The sequence below is a fragment of the Coptis chinensis genome, chromosome 2 (assembly GCF_015680905.1).
Source record: "Coptis chinensis isolate HL-2020 chromosome 2, ASM1568090v1, whole genome shotgun sequence".
Lineage (NCBI taxonomy): Eukaryota > Viridiplantae > Streptophyta > Magnoliopsida > Ranunculales > Ranunculaceae > Coptis > Coptis chinensis.
In genome coordinates, this window is record NC_141457.1 from 83,500,062 (window position 1) to 83,521,193 (window position 21,132).

At 36.0% G+C, this 21,132-nt stretch overlaps 2 protein-coding genes across 9 annotated transcripts; both read left to right on the forward strand.

Moving 5' to 3' along the window:
• The first annotated feature begins 1,194 nt into the window (after nt 1–1,194).
• On the forward strand, nt 1,195–16,058 carry LOC147518365 (uncharacterized). 7 transcript variants are annotated; one of them, XM_086590216.1, is made up of 20 exons: nt 1,195–1,739; nt 1,815–1,956; nt 2,052–2,319; nt 2,549–2,916; nt 4,627–4,703; nt 5,827–5,980; nt 6,321–6,510; nt 7,707–7,938; nt 8,383–8,847; nt 9,151–9,208; nt 10,094–10,181; nt 11,455–11,529; nt 12,715–12,798; nt 13,035–13,178; nt 13,619–13,700; nt 14,383–14,465; nt 14,600–14,654; nt 14,867–14,984; nt 15,178–15,445; nt 15,537–16,058. In XM_086590216.1, exons 1-18 carry the CDS (start codon nt 1,197–1,199, stop codon nt 14,930–14,932), a joined length of 3,174 nt encoding a protein of 1,057 aa, XP_086446342.1. In that variant the 5' UTR covers nt 1,195–1,196; the 3' UTR covers nt 14,933–14,984; nt 15,178–15,445; nt 15,537–16,058. The 7 variants fall into 7 exon arrangements, with proteins under 7 accessions (XP_086446342.1, XP_086446347.1, XP_086446341.1 ...); XM_086590221.1 differs by having other exon boundaries at nt 13,102–13,178; nt 15,537–15,809; XM_086590215.1 differs by having other exon boundaries at nt 15,178–16,058.
• A 693-nt stretch (nt 16,059–16,751) lies between these two features.
• On the forward strand, nt 16,752–19,632 carry LOC147518366 (heat stress transcription factor A-7a-like). Of its 2 annotated transcripts, none has more exons than XM_086590223.1 (4): nt 16,752–17,587; nt 17,761–18,620; nt 18,711–18,900; nt 18,992–19,632. In XM_086590223.1, the coding sequence occupies exons 1-2, from the start codon at nt 17,303–17,305 to the stop codon at nt 18,508–18,510; spliced, it is 1,035 nt and encodes a 344-aa protein (XP_086446349.1). In that variant the 5' UTR covers nt 16,752–17,302; the 3' UTR covers nt 18,511–18,620; nt 18,711–18,900; nt 18,992–19,632. The 2 variants fall into 2 exon arrangements, with proteins under 2 accessions (XP_086446349.1, XP_086446348.1); XM_086590222.1 differs by having other exon boundaries at nt 16,830–17,587; nt 17,710–18,620.
• The last annotated feature ends 1,500 nt before the right edge of the window (nt 19,633–21,132 follow it).

Below are 21,132 nucleotides of genomic sequence, written 5' to 3' on the forward strand. Positions count from 1 at the left end.
ATCCATGCCTATTCTTGATCATAACTTATATTATGCAAGGATGAAGTTAATTTAAAAAACATTTGTCTATGCCATATTTAATGTCTAAGAAATTGGGTAAGGGAGCCTCTTTTAGAAAAGTTTACGCTTAAAAGATTTAATAATATAATTTTATAGATTTACTACTACTTATCTTTTTTATATAGTGAAAACTACTTGTACAAGGAAAAAAATAAGATTCAAATGTGTTATCTATAACTACCAACGTTTTTTGGAAGTGGACAATTTAATTATTGAGATTTGTAACAATTTTATTATCTTTTTTACTCTTATATAACTACCAAATTAAATATTTTCACTAAAAAACAATATAATTCAATTATAACCACCTATTTTTCATTTTTAAATGCATATGCACAAATATAAACCATACCAACGTAGTAAACTTATTTAAAAATACTAATGTATTTTAAAATCTATATGCATAATGATATGTATTTTAAAATACATATACAAAATGCATTTTATTATTTAGTAGTTTCGACCAACTACTATGAAATGCAATGAGTTGGTTTAGGGTTTAGTGTCTAGAGGTTTAGGATTTAGGTTTAGAGTATAGTTTATAGGGGATTAGGATTCGGTGTCTTGAGGTTTAGGATTTACGCACTTAGGGTTTAGTGTCTAGAGGTTTTTAGGGTTCAAGCTTAGGGTCTAGTTTACAGGGATTTAGAGTTTAGTATGTAGAGGTTTAGAGTATAGGCTTAGGGTCTAGTGTCGACAAGTTTAATTTGTGATACACCATATACATTTTAAAATGCAAAGTAGATAGTTGGTTATAATTAAATTAGAACATTTTAAAATGCATTGTAAAATATTGAGATCAAAATAACTGAATGAATTTTAAAATGTTGAGTTAAAGTGCTATACTAAATGTTTACTTTCAAATGCCCATTTTAAAATTTATAAAATTTGTAGAGATTATGGGAGAGGAAATATAGTTGTTTAGTAGGTGCAAATAATTAAAAAGGGTTAACATGTGTCAAATTATAGTTTTGGTGCAGAAACTAAAAATAATTTTCTGATTTAATGTCCTGCCAAGAAATATTATGGCCATTTGGGCTATATAGCCGGTGTTCTTTTTGGCGCGCAAAAAAAGCCCAGCCCAATTAATTGCGCTATATAAAAAGTAATAAAACTCCAGATGATTCCGAAACGAAATGGTCGACGACTTAAAATTCCAGACACTTGTAGCGTTTCTCATTCTTCTAACTATTTCTTCATTCCCTCTTTCAAACACCGAATCATCAAAATGTGTAATGGTATACAAACAAGGCGGTGCACCAGCAGTTTTCCAGTCCCGAAAATGCCCCCGCTGGACACTAAAAAAGCGCACAACAGCACCGAATTATTATTGTCAGTCCTACATGGTTACAGGCAGAAGAAAAATTCAAGAAGACCGCACGCTGTGTGCACTAGACTTACGTATACCATTTCCAGGTAACGAAATTATAGTTGGAATGGTAGCGGTGTTTGATGGTCACAATGGTGCTGATGCTAGTCACATGGCTTCGAACATTCTACTGGACTACTTTTTTTTACATGTTTATTTTCTTCTTGACGGGATATATTCTGTTGCATCAAACTCTATTTCTCAACTACTACGAGACTTGCCCAACATATTTGATCAATCATTCTACATGGAAGTCTTGAAAGAATCACTCTTGAGGGCAATCCATGATATTGATGCAACCTTCTCCGAGGTACTTCATGCTTTTTGTTATGTTGTTGTTGCTTTCTAGTTTTAAAGGGTTTGTTGTTTTATGTGTGAATCATAGGAAGCTTTCAGAACAAACCTTAATTCTGGTTCGACTGCAACCATTGTTCTTATAGTCGATAATCAAGTTTTAGTTTCAAATGTTGGGGACTCCAAGGCTATTCTATGCTCAGAAAGCTTCCGGTCTCCTAAAGAGGTCAAAGGTAATTAACATATTTTTGCTTTGTATCCGCTATAATGCATGAAAACTATTCTGTTTCGTGTTCATGTCTGCTTTACTTAACTGTTCAAATTGCAGACTCTTTACGGAAGTTGTATAGGGAGAGAAGACGTCACGGTGTTATATCTTCTCTAAAAGAGTATGACAGTTGTAAGTCTGGGACCTCATCCGACGGATTGAAACATTATTTTGTCAAGGAGTTGACTCGTGATCATCATCCTGATAGAGACGATGAAAGATCACGAGTAGAAGCGGCAGGTGGTTATGTTGAAGAATGGGGTGGCGTGCCTCGTGTCAATGGCGAGCTAGCTGTGTCAAGAGCTATTGGTGATGTTCCCTTTAAGAGGTATTCACTCATCCTGGGAATGCAGTTGACTTCAGTATTACCATTCCATTGATAAAGAAAATATCCCCATTCCCTCAGATCCATCTACACTTTCCACCAAATGCTCAATTTTACATTCACTGTTTTGGTGTTTGATTATGAATTTTTGTCTCTTTCGTTGTCTAAAGCATACTCAATAACCATAGATGGTATATTATTCTCAATTGATCTTTCTCTTTGTTACTGTCAGCTATGGAGTTATATCTGCACCGGAGGTGACAGATTGGCAACATCTAACTGCCAATGATAGCTACCTGATTGCTGCATCAGATGGCATTTTTGAAAAGATGACAACGCAGGATGTTTGTGATATTCTGTGGGAAGTGGATACACAGGGTAATGGACAATCAGAATGCTTTTCTTCATGTATGTACTCGTTAGCTGAATGCATTGTGAACACTGCTTTCGAGAAAGGTAGCATGGATAACATGGCTGCTGTTGTGGTTCCACTGAAGTCAATTGAATTTTCGGGCAGTATGTTAAAAGAAAGATGTGAGGAAGAGGGAAACATTGGTTCCTCAGCTTCTGGGCTGCAGAAGTTCAGCTATATTAAGTCAGGTAACATCTTACCTTTCACTAGTTGGCAGTCAAAAGATTCAAAGACTTTCAGAGATTTTGTCTTGCTCTGCTTCTGCTTCTGTAATGATCCAGAACCCATCTTTATATTAGAACTTGAGCGTGAGTTAATAATAAACAACTGATACTTAAATTTCAACTTGAGAGCATGCGATTGAGTTTCTTATGTTGTAGTCTCTGTGAGAAAAATCCATCTGTACCATGCAGATAGGTTGATTCAAATTGCCGTATGGAGGCCTACTAATGGTAATGAAGTCTCCTTAATATTGAAGTCTTTTAAAACGGTATAATTGTACTTTGGGCTACCTCGAGATGGATTGAAAGACTAAGTTTTGTTGGGATAATTTTTTATTTTTTTTATTGGCAAGCCTGTTTTAACTTTTAAATGAGATCAATAACTCTTTGATGCTGGTGGGGTTCGAGCCCCAGATCTTTGGTATCATCACCCAAAGGTTTTACCGACTTTGCTAGTCGGCACCTGTTTTTTTGTTGGGATAATCTCACCAAAGTGAAACCAATTGTTGAACTTATAGCCACATCAATTGTTTATTTATTTATTATTTTTCGATAAAAGATATAATACTGTTTTAGTCTACTATTACATGGTGGAAGACGCCTCCTTCAAATGACAGCCGTATTCTGCCATCCCACTAAAGCTTGTGTGGGTGTAGGAAATCCCTTCCAAGGCTCAATTCTTTCTTTGTATGCCTTTCAATGAAAAGTTTAAAATATGGAGAACTTAAGGAAGCGTGTATAAACTCCCGCCCTATCTTCCATTCACCGCTTATGCTGTGTGTTTAGTTTTCGGTGCATTATAAATGGTATTGTTTTCAGCAATAAGGTGCTTCCTACCTTTTTTTTGTGTGTGTGTGTGTGTGATTGGTAAAATATATATCACTTGTATATGGAAGATATACAACAAAAGAGGATAAAAGCTTCCGTTGTTTTACTTTGTTTCTCATTCCATTGAACGGACAGCAGGCAATTTCTAGATTTAGTGTGCAATTGTGTTCTTAGTTGTGGGTCTTGTTTCTGCTTTTGTTTTATTATCCCCTCCCCCCCCCCCAACTCTTCGCGGTGAGTCCATCATTCACCTTACTGAACAATTTTAGCTCCTTACTTCAATAAAGTTTTTGTTTGTCACTAATCAGAGAAGGTAAGAAAACGGAATGGGACAGCGTTAGCGGTATTATTAATTAGGACATTAAAAGAGTTCATATTGTACTCCGCAACATTGTTACTAGCTATTGTTGAATGTGTAAAGCATGAATGTGCATTATCTTTCCCTTTAGGCCTACAAGTTTCTTAGTTATTACTGTACTGAATACTTACAAATGATAATGGGTGTGATGAGTCTTTGAATCTAATTAATCTCTTAGATATAGTTGTTTATTTTTTTAACAAAAAAGACTTGTATTTGTGTATGGAAGTATGTTACTCTCATGTAATCATGTACTTATGGATTTGATATTTCAATAGTCGTGTTGATGATACGAGTATAATAGGTTTGTCTTTTGTTAGTGAACTTACATATTTATCTCACCATCTAATGCCGTTTCTTAACAAAATCATATACCTAACCTTATCCCTGCTGGAATTATCATATGAACTACTAGATTTAATGATTTTATATGTTAATTTTGTCAAATCGTCTTTGGTGACAGTCTGACATGATTCTGTTTTATCTCTTAGCTAATGCCATCAGTTCTAGCCTTGTCCCAGTGGCATCTTCTGCTTCCCAGATTACGGCCAGTTTCAACAGGTTATTGGTAAGATTGGGATGCAAGCTGTTTATGTTCTCTATCATGAATTCCTTTAGAGTTTTAGTGTATTAACTTCGGTTTCCTTAGATTTAGATTTTTTTGTCTAAGTTCTAATGAGGGCTCATTGACAGTTTTTATTTGTTCCACTCAAATTGAGTAGACAAGTGAGTCAATGTATAGGTATCTTCTTGGTTGATAATTTGAGATAGAAAACCAACCAACTTTGTGTCTATTAATCATCCCTATTTGTTGGTTGTCATTACTGGTATAAAGATGGTTTACTGTCAAACACTGTTAGTAAAGTGGATTTTCCGATGTGTTTCCTTTTATGTTGAACATTTAGGCTGCGTTTGGTTCACGGAAAATGGGGTAGAAGAAAGTATTTTCCTGGATTCTAAATTCTCTTGGGTGTTTGTAAGACCATGAAAAGTGATTAACAGAGAAAACCTTTTCCATTTAGGGTCAATATTGAGGAAAACAACATCATTTTTAAAAGGAAAGAAGTTGCTTTCCTTTTGTCTTTTGGCTGCAGTTCCGTCAATGTCGCTCAAGATAACCCAAGAAAGTGACTCGTCTACAGAATTAAAAGGTTTTAGGTGGCGTTTGATCCAGTGGACCAGTTTTTTGAATTGTGAACCAAACATCTAGGAAACACATTCTTCATAAATGGATTCTGGCAAATTAATTTCTGGATTTTCACTTTCTTTGAGAATCAAAATTCTTTGAACCAAACACTGCCTTAGAGAAATGAGAAATTATCCAATCTGTATTAAGGGAGATTGGCATGTGATTTATTTTTTCAGATGAAACGTCGATCTGTTTCATAAAGGAGAAAGATTCTCCTATAATGCCGTTGATCTAGTAATATACATTTATGTGTCAGAATGGGATGTCGGTTCTGACAGCGTCAGGGCAAAATTTGTTTGCAAAATGGATTAGCACATAAGCCACTAGTAAATAGATAAACTATTGACTAAGCAGGGGGTGCTTGCTGGTATTTGTGCTCGTTTGGAAAATAGAACTTTAACTGTGTACTTATGCCATAATATCATATTGATTTAGTTTGTAAGGCAGGAACCTTAAAGATATTATTCCCAGAATCTATTATGATCAGTTATTCTTTCTTTAGGTAGAGAGGACACAAGGACGACACAGTCTTTTCTATTTATACCAAGACCTCAATGAAAACATGGATTACAAATTTGTAGATCAGAAGGATGATGGGGATACTGGAACATATGATCTACCGCAGGCTCTGCCTGGAGCACTTTGGCACAGTATCGGTAAGATTGGTTGCATCTTTTGTAATTGGTAGTATGTCTATTTGTCTAGGGTTCCTCTGGATAAAGATCTGTATAGTTATTTTTTCCTGTTGGTTATTATCATGTTTTTTTTTTCTGTTTAGCAACATGAAATTCTTAGAGGAATGATATATGTCTCCAATTGGGAGATTCAGAACTTTACAATCCTTGCCTTGTCATCGCAAGAGAATGATGGTTATTACTGTTCTGATCCTGTATGTGGACATGCAAATATCAAACATTAATTACTACTTTTCTTGTTAATCTCTATTTGTTTTTGGTTTTAAGTGGAGATTTAGTGAGCAGTAACTGTGATTCTCAGGTGGTCCTATAAATTTCTATCGTAACCAGAACTTATGCATGCATTTTGGGATGGATACTGAAGGAGATAAAGGCCAATGCATTAACCCTGAGAGCTTTGATAGATTTCTTGGATTACTTGATTCAATTCCTTTCCCTGATACTGTTTCCAACTCTTCTGGGTCATCTGAATATGACACACCTAACTCAAGGTGAACTCACTTTCATTAGCCTAAGGGTAAAATACTTAATTGGGAAAACCCATTTAATTTTTTTCAAGAGAACACTTATCCAAAGTTCCATAGTTTATACCATGTGGTTGATGTATATTGACTTCTTATTCTTATTCAAAAAACAGATACCCTACGGAGGTGATATATTTGGAAAATGGATTAGCATAAAAATTGAAGACTGGTGTCATGAACTCGTGATGCTAGATGTCCATTATTAGAAAGTACATCTTTGTTGATAAGAAAGCTACAATCTATCCCTTTTGTGATTTTAAGTAACTCATTTAAGTGCGCCTGAATATACTCAAAATTAATGGTAATGGTATTGTTTAGTGAGAACCTATTTTGTTTTGGGTTGGGGAGTAGAGGTCTGACTAGAGTAAGTAATATTTTGCAGAGTTGGTTAGACTGTGGGATCCTGGAAATGTTCACGTCAAGTGGTGTGAATGATTTTTAGAATGGCACTCTTTTTGGTTGGATATGTTAAGCCTTGCATAAAAATGTATAAGTTCCTGGGTCTCTTCACTTATCATCAATTGGTTTTAAGTTGGATGTCCATCTTTTACATGGTATCGGAGCGGGCTATTGTTGTTTGCCCAAAGGGCCTGCTGTTTACTCCACGTGTCCCAAATATGTTAGTTCCACGTGTTAGGCTCAAGTAATGCCACACGTGAGGGGGCATGTTGTGATGTTTAGTCCCACTTGGGATATGTTAACCCTTGCATAAAAATACGTAAGTTCTTGGGCCTCTGGGAAGACTCCTTGTCAAGTAGTCAAGTTACATTTGGTTATTCTTTTTTTCTCCTCATCTCAATAGAATTGATCAGCTTGTGATTTCGTAGATAAGGGGTATGCTTTGAGCTTTACTTTTTGAAGAAGACTACATCATGGGGTTATGCATTGTGGATTTTATCCTGGTTAGATATGAACCCACTCAACTCAGCAAACTGACAATGTTTAATTTCTCCCTGTGCAAGTCTCTTTGGTCTTAGTTTCTCTTTGTGTAATCAGATTTGCATGCTAAAATTCTATCTAAATCTCTTTTCTACTCTTGATTTTCGGTCCTCAACATTATTGTTACACTGATAATCTAGAAAAAGGAATGTCATTTTGAACTTGCTGTATAATTAGTGGAAAAGTTGTCAACTCATGTACGTGTAAGACCTTTTCATTGACAGGTATGTCTTAAAGAGAAGGTTTGGCCGTGGATCATATGGTGAAGTTTGGTTGGCCTTTCACTGGAATCATTCTCAAGATGGCAATTTGGGTTGGAACCATGCAGTGGAAAATTGTTCGAATTCTCATCTTGACTCGCACGACCATAACACAAGCAGAGAAACTAATTCATCTGTCCGTCGCTGTGTATCAGGTCCAGACAGTGACAACTTTTTCATTTTGAAGCGTATCATGGTAAACCATCAAACTAAACTAATAGTGAAACATAACTTCGGTGAATATGAATTTCAAGTTTTCCATATATAAGCTTGTATAATGTGTATGTGTCCATATATTTCTCGTTCTTTTGTGCCCTTGGATCTTACCTAGCTAAAAGTTTGATGGAAGAACTATTTAATATATTCCGTTTTAAATTGTTTTATTTTACTTTATTTTTTTATGTATTTATTTTTTTCAATCTGTAAGTTATAATTCTTAATTTCATCATTTAAGGTTTGGTAAGATGCATAGGTTCGTGTGAAACTGTGAATAGATTCGTCACTTTTTGTTTTACTTTGTTTTTATTGAGTCTTCACTCTTCACTTTGATTAGCATAGATTATTTGATTGAGGAGACCTCCTTTTCCAGTTTGACTTCAAAATGATGAAATGTTACTCACATGGGATCTTTTTGAAACAGGTGGAAAGAGGTAATGCTGTTTACTTGAGTGGATTGCGGGAAAAGTATTTTGGAGAAGTTTTTCTAAATGCCTCGACATATGTTGGAGGTTTGCTGGGAGAAAAAATCTCAAGTTCATTCTCAGAGGACGTAAATTTTGGTAACTATTACCTTCTTGGAATGGATGAAGCTGTTCATAATGAGAAAGGATATGTGAATACTCCTGAAAATGAGGAGGGTTTAGAACATATAGCTAGATATGTAGAGTCTTTCGAGTCCCGTTCGAAGGAAATATGGCTGGTATTTCGAAATGAAGGCTCATCCCTGACGAAGCTGATTTACACAGTAGAATCAGTGGATACAGATGTTGACGAAGAAAAGAGTGAAGTAAGATCTGTTCAGGTACTACGTCCATCTACATGGTGGCATTGGTTAAGAACAACAGAGGCAGGACAAGAAGCAATGCGTAACCTTATATGGCAGTTGGTACGTTTGAACTAAAGTGTCCTGTGTGTGTGTTTATTTCTTTTTAATATTCCTTTCAGTATCTCAGGCATTTTTTTCCCCAAATATTGACTCAAATAGACTAAGGCTTAAATTTTCTTTTGGATGTTCTGCCAAACATAGATAGATCATAGACATATCTTCAATTGAATGAACTTGAAGTGCTACTCTGTTGCTTGCAAAAACAGTTTGTATTAGTGTTGGTCTCCATAGTCATCTGTTAACTGTGTGTACTGCTCCAGTGACATATCAGCACTTAATTTATCTTTTATTTTTCATCTGTAGTTGATGGCGATCAAATCCTGTCACGATCGCAGTATCACACACAGGGATATTAAGCCTGGTGAGGGAAACAATCTTTATTTTCTGTAAATCTATTGTACTAAAAACATTGTCGATGCATACTACTCACTTGATTACTCTGTTATGGGTATCAGTTGGCTGGCCTGGTTTGTTCCCGAAATATTTGTAGTGTCTCATGGCCGGTCTAAGTCAACAATGCCCTTATTCCCATCATTTTCTATGGTATATTGTGTTGACTGCAATGATAAAAGGATCTAGGATTCTAACTGAGTTTTTCCACTGTTTCTCAATTCAGTAATCAGAAACTTGTCCCCCCCCCCCCTCCCCCGAGATTTTGATCATTTTGCCGTGATAGTTTGCACAATTAGGTCTTCTTGTCATAATCAGGCTTTCTTCATAATGTAGGAATTTTATTCATATTTTCATCTTTCTATCTCTGGGATTTTCTGTTGTGTAGCCTTCCGTCAGTTAGAAGCAATATCATAAATCACTTGCAGTTAAATGTCATTTGTTTTGTGCAACTTTTTTTTCTAAAGTTTCTCGGAGTCTTACTTTTATTTCACACCATTTTTTAAGTTTTCTGGGGTATAGCAAAACGTGTTTTCATCTTTCTGTCTCCGGGGTTTTCTGTTGCATGTAGCCTCCCTGAGTTAGAAACGATTTCATAATCACTTCTGGTTAATTGTTGTTTTGTGCAACTTTTTTGTCTAAAGTTTCTAGGAGTCTTAATTTTATTTCCACCACTTTTTAAAGCTTTTCTGGGGTATAACGAAACATATTCAACACGTAAAAACAGTATTTTCTACTGTTGCTTTGTGTAGGCACTCACCTTTTGTAGATAATACAATTTATGCATGTGTATTACAAAGCTCTCAGAAATGACTGTATACACATTCAAAAAGATATCTTATTTCTCATTTGCAAGAGAACATGGTATTATGCATTGAAGATGAGAGCACGGGAAGATGTTCAAAAGGCAGCCCAATCGGAGATAAGCAGTATCACATCAAAATGTACGTATTTCTTAAACTTATCTGTTATATTATTTTCCTTCTTCGTTTTTGACTTGCATTGCAGTAAAGCTTACTCCTTAAGCTTGGTATAAATTTTGTATGTGTTCCCTTTTCTCACTTCTCTATTTCTTATAAGGATCAAACTTCTGGTGGTATTTAAACAACCAATGGTTTTTAGGGAATTATGACAACTGTTTAACATTGTTGACAAGGTCTCTTGATATCTCTTGTTTATGAAATTTTGGAGTTAAGCGCCTTCTTATCGATAGTTCTTCCTGGCTTAGTCCATCCATGACATCTTTCTAACAGACCTTGTGGACTCTATGAGTTGCAGCATAGTGAACTCCCTACTCGGCATTCTCCTACAGATGCTGCATAAAAGGAGGATTGAATCAAACTAAATTGGGAATCGAAACCAGCTCCATATCGAATAGACCCTGACTTTAGGAGGGATAGGATGAGATTTCTGCTTTACTTGAGGCCTGCTTTACTTTTGTCGTTTTTGAAATACACAGAAGGATCAAATGGTATTTTTACGTTCTCAATTCATAATATAGGCCACTATGGTGGTGGCATCTGGGATTTGGTCTTTTCTTTTGTTGTCTACTTGTGAGTAATTCTCTTTTGGTTTTTAGGAGGTACATGTGTGTACCTGGCTCTTTGTCCTTGAACTATAGCATCTGCTGTTGCTCTTGGTATTGATGTAATATTTCCTAATATATTAGTTTGATATCTCTAATCAATAAAAAAGGAACTCATAATGTAGCCCACACATCTATACTCTGATAAAAATACCGTGGGATGGCTTATATATAACACAATCTCCTTGATATTGAGTGTACACCTAGTTTTGAGCAATGGCACAAATGTTAAAAAATGGGTTTTAAGGTAAAGAAGTATAGACCACGGAAAAAAAGGACATGTGGCAAGGATTAACTATGATAGGTGGCAGAGAGAGTATGTTGAACTTTTTGATTTTCAAAAAGTGCTATAACCTGTGATCTGCAAGTCTGGAGACTTAGAGAGAGACCTTTCCAATGAGATCACTCATGCGAACTAAATTACGAATACATATTTTTTATGCTCGGTAAGGGAGTTGGCGGTATGCACGATTACAAAAGGGCACGGCTCACTGCTAGGGTCAAGTCATAAGAAAAAGCTTATTAGTTAAAAGCATAAATAACAATTTTGTGACACAGGCTTCTGAACTGATGTTGCTAAACTCATTGTTTTTTAATATGATGATGTAATGCTGTTCTTATTTACTGTGCAGGCGCATTATTGACTTTGGTAGTGCGATCGATGAATTTACTATTAAGCATCTATATGGTTCTAATGGGCCTTCTAGGTACACGCCTTCGTCTTCTTCTTCCCTTTTTAGTTTTTTTTTCCCATTACTTTCTCTTGTCAATAGATTTAATTTTTTATTATTTTAAAAACCTCTTAATATTAGAGGCTGATGCTTACAATCCAAGCAAGTATAAAGAATTGAAAACCCCCCCAACCCCGGTGTAAGCTAGAAATGAACCCAAGACCTCCTGATACAACCGCCAGGGCCTTGACCGGCCGAGCTGCTGGACACTTACTAGTCGATAGCCTAAATAATTTTGTTAGAAATTCATCTCTTTTAGGATCAGTTCTCCTTATACAGTGGACGGCAATTAAAATAATGCACAAAATCTTAACAAGTATTGAGTGCTTTAGATATGTTGGATGCTTATTGCACTTATGTTTTGTAATTTCTTCAAACTTTGAAACTTAACAGTCATCTTTAGCCGCTGTTCTTGGTGAAAGAAATGAAGGCTGAGGCTGAATTAGCTTTGGTAAATATATTAAGACTCATTTCATGTCTAGGACACGATGAGGAATGCTTAATTGTAGGACGACCTAAAGAGTCATCTTTGTTTTAGTGACTCATATTAATTGGTCGAGTCCAACTGAAGCAGTAATAGGTCACTTAAATTTAGGGGTAGCACCAAACAGTCAGAATTATTGAGCTCTTGTTCAACTCTTTGGGTTTACATGTTCTTTGCCAATTAATTCATGACAAGTTTCCTAGAAAGTAAAAGGTCACCAACAAGGATCTCTAATGGCATGTGAGGTCCTTACCCTCCTATGAATCACTGACAATCACTTTTTAAGCTACAAAATTAGGATTCCCGCCCAAAGCATTAAACCGATGTATATCGTGTTATAACTAACTAATTACCATTTAGTTTGTGTATAACTGTATATCATTACACAATAACCATATGGTCACTTTGCTACCCAACTAGCAAATGAACTTAACCTGAATTGAGGAACCTGCTCAAGCACTTTTCAGTGCTTTTCTCCCTTGGTTTCATATTTATTTTCTGTGAAAATAAAACTTGAAACTTCTTTCTACAGCCTGAATCATTGGTTCCTTTATTAGTGTATTATGAAGTATCCTTTTTGTCTTATGAAATATATTTTAAACTTTAAACTTTAAACTGAAATACAAATCATTTGCTCTATTTGTTTTTATTGTTCTTAGTGTATTTCTTTTGTTCAGATCGGAACAGACGTATGACTATACTCCTCCAGAAGCTCTTCTTAACACCAAATGGTTTGAAGGGCCAAGAAGCATAGTTCTGAAGTACGTGTAAACTTTTTCCTTGAATTGGATAAAAAGGAAAAGAATATTAAATATTCTAGATGAGCCTAGGGTTCTATGACTTTCCAATACAATATTTAGTTCCAACATACTCTGGTTGCTGTTTCCAACTTTATATTGAAAATTGACAAATTGTGTACCTTCATCTATTCCCTGATAAATGTTTTTCTGTGGGAGATTTTTTTTTCCCTGAAAAGCCATTACTCATTTATTTGTAGGTATGATATGTGGAGTGTGGGTGTCGTGATGTTAGAATTGATATTAGGATCACCGGATGTGTTTCAGTTAAGTGCTCGAACGCGAACTCTATTAGATCAACATCTTGATGGTTGGAATGAGGACGTGAAAGACCTTGCGTACAAGTAAGTGTGTGTGTGTGTGTGTGTTGTTTTTTGTCTCCTCCCAGCTAAGACATTTACTCTCATACAATCATATATTTATCTCTTCTAAAAATGAGGGAAACAAATACAGACAAAAATTTACTATCGGGAGTTCAATTTTATTTATTTAATGTATTTATTTATTTTATTACATATGATAGAAATTTGCGCTGTGCAACCTTGATTTGTATTACCACAGGTCTAGGTTTATCAGCAAAAATCCTGCCAATTTGAGAGGAAATACTTATGCTCCACATAATTTGTTGAAATCTGAAAATTTAGCATATTTTACCCAATCATCTTTTACAACAAAATACTTTTTTTACTAGAAGTAGTAAGATATAATATACGTTGCAAGCTTTTTCCTAGAATTATTTTAATTAGTAGTGAAAGATTTTAATTTTCACATGTTGTGATGCCAGGTTGAGGTCGTTAATGGAAATGTGCATCTTGATTCCCGGTATTTCTTCAAAACGTCATCAACGTGGGGTTACTGGGGGCCATGTGAGTATACCATTTTTTATATAAATGTTTCTGACTTTCTTTACTCTGGATGTGTTAGTAAATTAAAATAGGTGAAGGAACAGGTGGAGGGTGGGGCTGAAGGAGTTTGACGTTATTGTGGTTTAGGCGGTCTGAGGATTGGGTTCTGTGGCCTGGGTTCTGACCTAGTGGTAGAATCCAGGCTTTTTCATTTTGTTCTTTTCCCTTTCTGTTGTGCGCATGTTTTTTTTTTTTTTTTTGGGGGTTCCTTTTGGGGGTTCTTGCTGCGTCGTTAACTGAAAGTGAATAGCAGATGCAGCAATAACTTCTTGTCTGCGTCTTCTTGTCTGCTCCTCTATAACAACCTAACCACTAGCTACCTAGCTACAAGAAGAGAGCTGCGAGCTAATCGGTAATGCCTGAGCTTGTGTGGGTGTTAAGAGGGCGGGGAGTGTCCGGGGTGTTTGAGTCTTAATCATAAAATTAGATCCTATTTAAATTCTAGATACTGATGTAATTTTCAGAGTTATTTCAATTTATTTAACTTTTTATGGATAAAAGAAAAAAGAGATACATCTTATTTGAACTTTAACTCCTCACAGCATGTCATCCAAAAGCCAACTTTAATTTAAAGAAGGGCACAATGTATGCTTTTATCAATCACTGTGTTTGTAGACTGATAGATGCTACTCTTGGAATGAAGGGTGGGATATCGCCAGCTTCATGGAAATGTTCTGAAGAGTTTTTTTCAGATCAAATAAAAAGTAGAGATCCCCTCAAGCAAGGGTTAGTATATCAATGCCAGTGATCTGCGATCTCAATTCTCAACTTAGGACACAGTCTGTAAATATTGACTCCCGTAAATATAATTTTACTCCATATTGCAATGGTAACAGCTGAATGGATTATATTCTTCCCAGGTTTCCAACTATATGGGCTCTCCGGTTAGTGCGCCAGCTGTTAGTTTGGGATCCAGTAAGTCTTTAGATTGGAACTTCGCATTTGTAAGCTTGTGGAAGATTCCAAATCCCTCGTAATAAACCTCTGCCATTTTTTTCCTAAATAAAGGCAATGCAGTGACCACATTTCCTCTCTGTGGGTGTGGTTAGAAGATCCTTCAATTTTACTTGAGAGAAATGTACTGAACAGGTAACAGTACTCACCCTAATACCTTTGCTTGACTGCAGGAGGATCGATTAAGCATTGACGATGCTTTACAACATCCTTATTTTCAACCGCCTCCTCAAGTATGATTATGTCTTAATGTCTTCGACCTCCATCTTGGGTCTATCGTTGCTTAAAACAGTAATCTTCGATCCTTCTATAGTTTTTTTTTAGCTTTTTGGTAAAATACAAGAGAACTACCAGTCCATAAGCTTATGACATTGTGTTGTTGATTTATATAAAGAAATATATTATAGTGTATATGATATATAATTAATTGAACATGAAAGATCTGCAGTCTCAGTAATACAATCATTTTAAATAACACTTGCAGGCTATCTCCTTTACGTTCTGAATTCTGAAACCTACTTAAAAAAGAGAACTACCAGTCCATAAGATTCTGACATGGTGTTGTTGGAGGTTTTTGTTAGAATGAAGGTCAGATGGCAACTCCTTCTTTCATACCTTTATAAGCAGATGTATTTGGGCTAGAGTTTCATCCTTTGCCAGCTCTCCATCAAATCTATTGTGCTCATTATATCATTGAAGAAAAGAATATGGGAATATGAGCTACTTAAATGTGATTTCTGTGAGCATGCGAGGTATGTTGATCTATGATCTTTATCTACACTATGATTATACAACCTGTTCTGAGTTTTAATTTCCTGGCTTCCTGCTGGTTGGTCCATACAGCATATTGAAGCTAGTCAGCTTCTTCGTTATCTATGTGAAGGTGTATGTAGAAATGGCTTCCATCTTTTAGATATCAGGATTTCCCTCATTGTTTTGCTGTGATATTGTACATAATGTAAAATTTTCCTGTAAATCCACTCATATCTATCTTGTGCGGCACTGTAGCTGGTTTCCACATTGTAATGATCCTTCAAACTGGGTATAAATTTGTCCACCCAACTCAGTGACAGTTTTACACGACCATTGAAGAAAAAGATAGTCTCTGTTGAAACACTTCCTCCTTATCAGTGTTTGTTCCATTTCTGTTCCGTTTTTCAAGGACCTCAAGTTTACTTCAGGATGGGAATATGATACTGTCAATGATCCCCAGATCACTCGGAATTCGAGATATCCCCTGGAGTGTGACATGTTTTTTGAGTCTTGATTCTTGAAATTTAGACTTTAGCATGACCCTCGACAAATGTATTCATGAAAAGCCACAATTTACTCGTATTAATTGAAGAATTGTGATCTTGAGGAGACTATTCTGATTTATTTCATAAATTTCTTCACATTATTCTGTGTTTATGCTGGGCTCCTAGTAGCTAACACATTAACTATTTAACTCGTGGGATTAAGTAGTACACTACTTGTATTCTTATACACGTACATCATCAGTACATGTTACTATGTTAGTCATTAGTTCCTGGAAGCAATCTACAGGCTGAAGTTGAAAGAAGTAGAATTCGTGGGAAGTGGGTGATGGGCTCTATTTTTTTTATGTATTTAAATATTGATTTCCTACAGCTGTCGGAAGGAGAGAAAATATCTTGATCAGTAGTTCCGTTCTTCCTGGCTATTAAAATATCTTTGATTTACCGTCCATGGCTTGTGAATCAGCAAGTTGCACTTTTGTACAAATGTGTCATTTATATGCTGCACACAGCACACACTTGTGCTATCAGCTAATAAAATGCGTTCCTTCTCAACAACTCTAAAAGAAGAAACTTTACTAGTTTACTTCAACTCTTCAACTGGTTTCCATTAAATAATATATATTTGTTCACTTAGATATTTTCTTCTCACCAACCAAACAAGTGGAAAGAAGCAAAAAGTAAATCATCCCAAACAAGTGGAGTACTTTTTATATTGCGGTGTAGGTTCCCTTATATCATTTTAAAAACAAAATGGTCTTTTTCATTATATATATATATATATATATTTTGTCATCCAATCACATGCGACTATTTGATAGCTGCCAAAGTGCTGATAGATTGCAATCCAAAACCATGGATGTGTCCGGATTCCTTTTTTGGGTCCAGCCACAGCACTGCTAAAATTGCATCCAAAAGGCAAAGGCAAAAACCCATTCTTTCCTTGTGACTTCCAGAACTTTCTTATCCTTGCCAATTACAGAAAAAATAATAATTTAGGAGTGTCCATTATCTCTAGAAACTTCTGTTACAAAACATCCAAGTTCTATTTAAGTCTTACCCTACTTCCTCCTGAGGTTCTGGTCCTAGTGTACTGAGAGAAAAGCATTAGTGTCAAAGTGCTACCAAATGATCATTTAAAACCATCATAAAGAGCAACAAACATGCTTCCATCTCTTTGCATCACTACAACCTACTGTGATCAATACTTAATTAATTTTTTTGTAGTTCACTCTGTTTCCTAAGCTTGCTCATATTTTTTTATAATAAGTTATTATACTAACAGGGGAAAACAGAGTGATTTGTTGTTCAACTGGCATCATTCTTTTGATTATTACATACCCATAACCAATAATGAATCCAGTAGGACAGGTGAAAGAAGAGTTTCCAGGACAGAAGTCGTGTTATTCAGTTCCTGCTCCACGACCAATGGAGGGTCTTCATGATTCAGGCCCTCCTCCTTTTCTAAACAAAACTTTCGACATGGTGGATGACCCGAGTACAGATAATATAGTTTCTTGGAGTAGAGGAGGCAACAGCTTTGTTGTTTGGGATCCTCATACGTTTTCGATGACTCTTCTGCCAAGATATTTCAAGCACAGCAATTTTTCCAGCTTTGTTAGGCAGCTTAACACTTATGTAAGTGCCTTCTTTCCCTCCTTCATTTTGTTTGAGGATTATACTTTTTAAATTGATTTTGTTGAGTTTTATTTTTAATTTTTTTTTTGTTAAAGCTGTTTAAGTTTGTGGATTCCATATAGGTTCAGTTCTCCGAGTTAGGACTTAGTGGTGTGGGATTTTATATTCTGCAGGGATTTAGAAAGGTGGATCCAGATCGGTGGGAGTTTGCAAATGAGGGATTTCTTAGAGGTCAGAAGCATCTTCTGAAGAACATTAGGAGGAGGAAGGCACCTTCTCATCCATCACTTCAACAAAATGCTTTTGGGCCTTGTGTGGAAGTTGGACGTTTTGGATTGGACGGAGATATTGACCAATTGAGGCGTGAGAAGCAAGTTCTGATGACTGAACTTGGGAAGCTGAGGCAACAACAGCAGAACACACAATCACAGCTTCAAGCTATGGAACTAAGGCTTCAAGGGACAGAACAGAAGCAGCAACAGATGATGACTTTCTTGGCAAGAGCAATGCAAAACCCAGCCTTTATACAACAATTTGTCCAGCAGAAGGAGAAAAGAAAGGAACTCGACAAAAAAAGAAGGAGACCAATTGATCAGGGGCATGCGAATTTCGGGGAGTATGAATTAATCCCAACTCTTGAGGAAGTGAATCTCAACAGAAGTGAATCTCAGAACTTTGGAGATGTTTACCAGTTTGAGGTATCAGAACTGGACACACTTGCTCTGGAAATGCAAGGGTTTAGTCAAGCTGGGAAGCACGAGGAACCATATGCAGAACAAGAAGAGGAACTTGGGAGTGGGGATAAAACATTCGAGGAGAATTTCTGGGAAGAATTGCTTTGTGAGGGGTTTGGAGAAGAGGACACACCAAACACCACCGAAGGAGGGGAAGATGGAGATGTGAATGTCTTATCTGAATTCTGATGGGCTGGGTGACTAGGGTTCTATCCCGAACTAGTGGAAAGTAGTGATAGTCTAGTATGAAAGTAGTGGTCGTCTAGTATGATTTTCATGGCTTCAATTCTTTCATCTGGGTAGGAGATTCTTTGCGTCTGTTTGCTTAACCAATTCATACGCTGTCAAAAAAGTTCTCTATTCATTAAGTTAGCTTGCTCTCTTGACAGGATCAGTAGATATACAAAGACGAAGATGGAAAGAAATGTTGCGGTGTATCCTTGGATTACTAGTGTATATTCAGAAAATGTTTCATCACGCTAATTCATGTTGTTCTGTCCCTATTTTTGTATCTTAGCAGATTGCAGCTATAGCCTGGACGAAATTTGTGGAAGTTTCTCTATTGATTTTGTCTTAAAGGTTGTTTTTAAAATGTTCCATAACTATGAACATGTTACTATTGATTGCTACATTAACTATTTTATGTATCTTTGCATGTTTTACTCAACAGAATTGGTTGAGAAGAGGATGGCTTAAGAAAAAAAAGTAATCTAGATGGAGCCGTCAAATCAGAAGCAGCAGTTGGCAAATAACTTTGTTGGTTAGTTTTTCTCTCCATCATGGAAAGTGGTTCTTTTGAGAGAAGGAGAGATATATGATTATCACTTTCATCAAGATAGTGGTGCATATTCTTGTATGTCTTAGAGAAGACTAGAGGATGAAATAAATTAGTCTCTCTCCCTCTTCCAATCTTCCCTCCCCATCCTCCCATCCAAAAGAGTATTGAAAACTGAATACTGAAAGATGTAAATTTTCTTATTTGTACATACTTGGTGTGGTATTAGATGGTCTGGAAGAGTATGGTTTTCGGTATAAATGTTCAGTCTTATTGTCAGTTGTTCTTATTCCTTGCTAGATGTTGTACCCATAAAGGTGAAGACTGTTGGAATGTAATTAGGTTAGGGTACCAGCGATAAGATAGATTGATTAAAGCGCCATTAGTCTGTCGGATATTTCTATTTTAGGCGAGGTGGTGGAGGCGTGGAGCAACACATTTGTTAGGCATTTTCATTGTTGCAAGGTATTCTTCATATATGAGTTTATGCATGTCAATATACTTTTCACCAAATAAAGATCTTTATGTTCTCTGTGTCTCTTTGCTTCAATAGTTAAAAGCTATTTATTATTATTATATATTTTAACGAAATTAAGCCATTACTCCATTAGGGGACTATAGAAAAATGAAGATCGTGCCATCCTCTTGTGAAACCATTATAAGAGAACATCGGTCCAATTCATTCAAATGGTGCACATGCGATTCACTTGGGCTCTTGACAAAAAATAGAGAGCAAACTTCAGTTCACTCCACCGTACGGAGTACAATCAATTTCCATAAGTAATATATTGAGTCTGCTTCTCTTGGCAGGTATGAAGTAATGAAGTATTCAATTGCTCTTTCGCCAACAACCTAGTTGGAGAGGAGTAACATAGATCAATCTGTTTTGCTGGAGATGATGTAGTACTGTATTACTGTAGTAGTCTAGTAGATCAAACTGTCCATGGGCATTAGGACCATGACCACCTATCCAAAAGCCCAAATGCAGACATTAGCCACCGACAAGCGTTCCTTAATTCTGAAATGTACAGAATCACATATGACATATGATCTTATTCTCACCGTTGATTAAAAGTCCATCGCCTATTCGATTTGACACGAAAAATGTTAGAAAAATGATTTGCTCAAATCCATTTAAATATGAATGAGTAGTTTGTCTCCCAAGTTACTCCACTTAAGATGAAATGGGTTTTTTCTTGAAACAGTACGTAATGTGAGAAAAACCTTTTCAAAATGATGCATTTGTTTGAAACAACGATTGCATTATGCGAAAAAAGGCAACCTTTTCGAAATGCACTTTGGTTTGAAGCAATCATCATCATGAAAAAGGTGCAACTTTCGAAATAGGCCTTTGGTTCAAACAAATGCTATATATGAAAAATGGTGTGTCTTTTTGAAACATGTGACTTTTCAAAGAGTTGCTTACTTTTTTCCAAGAGTCACCGTGTTGTTTGAAAAGGCACCACTCACCTATAAATAGTGGATGAATTTTGGAGAAAAAACACCATATCACACGAGTTCGATCTTTCTCTTCTCCTACGTTCTTAGTCAAATACTATGTTGTGTTCATTTGAGTACATAGAATTGAAGTGCTAGCTTTACATAGAAGGAAATCCGTTCTATCTTGGGAGATAGTTTCCATCAACCTTCAAGCACCGCGGTGGGAAAAATCTGTCTTAAGGACATAGTGAATCTTCACTAGGCTCGGATTTAATCATTGGTAAATTAAGTTCATTAGTTGAACTAAAAGGTTTGTTTGTTTGTTGATATTAAAGGTTTGTTCATATCAATTTGATTTTCATGTTTACTTAACAATAAGTATATTTTTTTGGAATAAGTTTCCTACAAACTTTCGAAAGGTTGCACTTTTTCGGCATGATGCACCTTTTCGAAAGGTTACTTAATTAAGAAGTACAAGACACTTACAAGACAAAAGGTTTGTATAGTTTGGTAATTGGTAAAGAGTAAGTATAATTAAGTTGTATATTCCTAACAACTTAAGACAGATTTTCTTTTTTTTCTTCTTCTTTACAAGA

Excerpts from the sequence above, each read along its gene's own strand:
- LOC147518365 (XM_086590215.1), top strand. The coding sequence starts at position 1,197 with ATGGTCGACGACTTAAAATTCCAGACACTTGTAGCGTTTCTCATTCTT. Across the intron at positions 6,511-7,706 it reads TATGACACACCTAACTCAAG|GTATGTCTTAAAGAGAAGGT; the intron begins GTGAACTCACTT and ends TTTCATTGACAG. Across the intron at positions 14,655-14,866 it reads AGCTGTTAGTTTGGGATCCA|GAGGATCGATTAAGCATTGA; the intron begins GTAAGTCTTTAG and ends GCTTGACTGCAG.
- LOC147518366 (XM_086590222.1), top strand. The coding sequence starts at position 17,303 with ATGAATCCAGTAGGACAGGTGAAAGAAGAGTTTCCAGGACAGAAGTCG. Across the intron at positions 17,588-17,709 it reads TTAGGCAGCTTAACACTTAT|GTTCAGTTCTCCGAGTTAGG; the intron begins GTAAGTGCCTTC and ends GATTCCATATAG.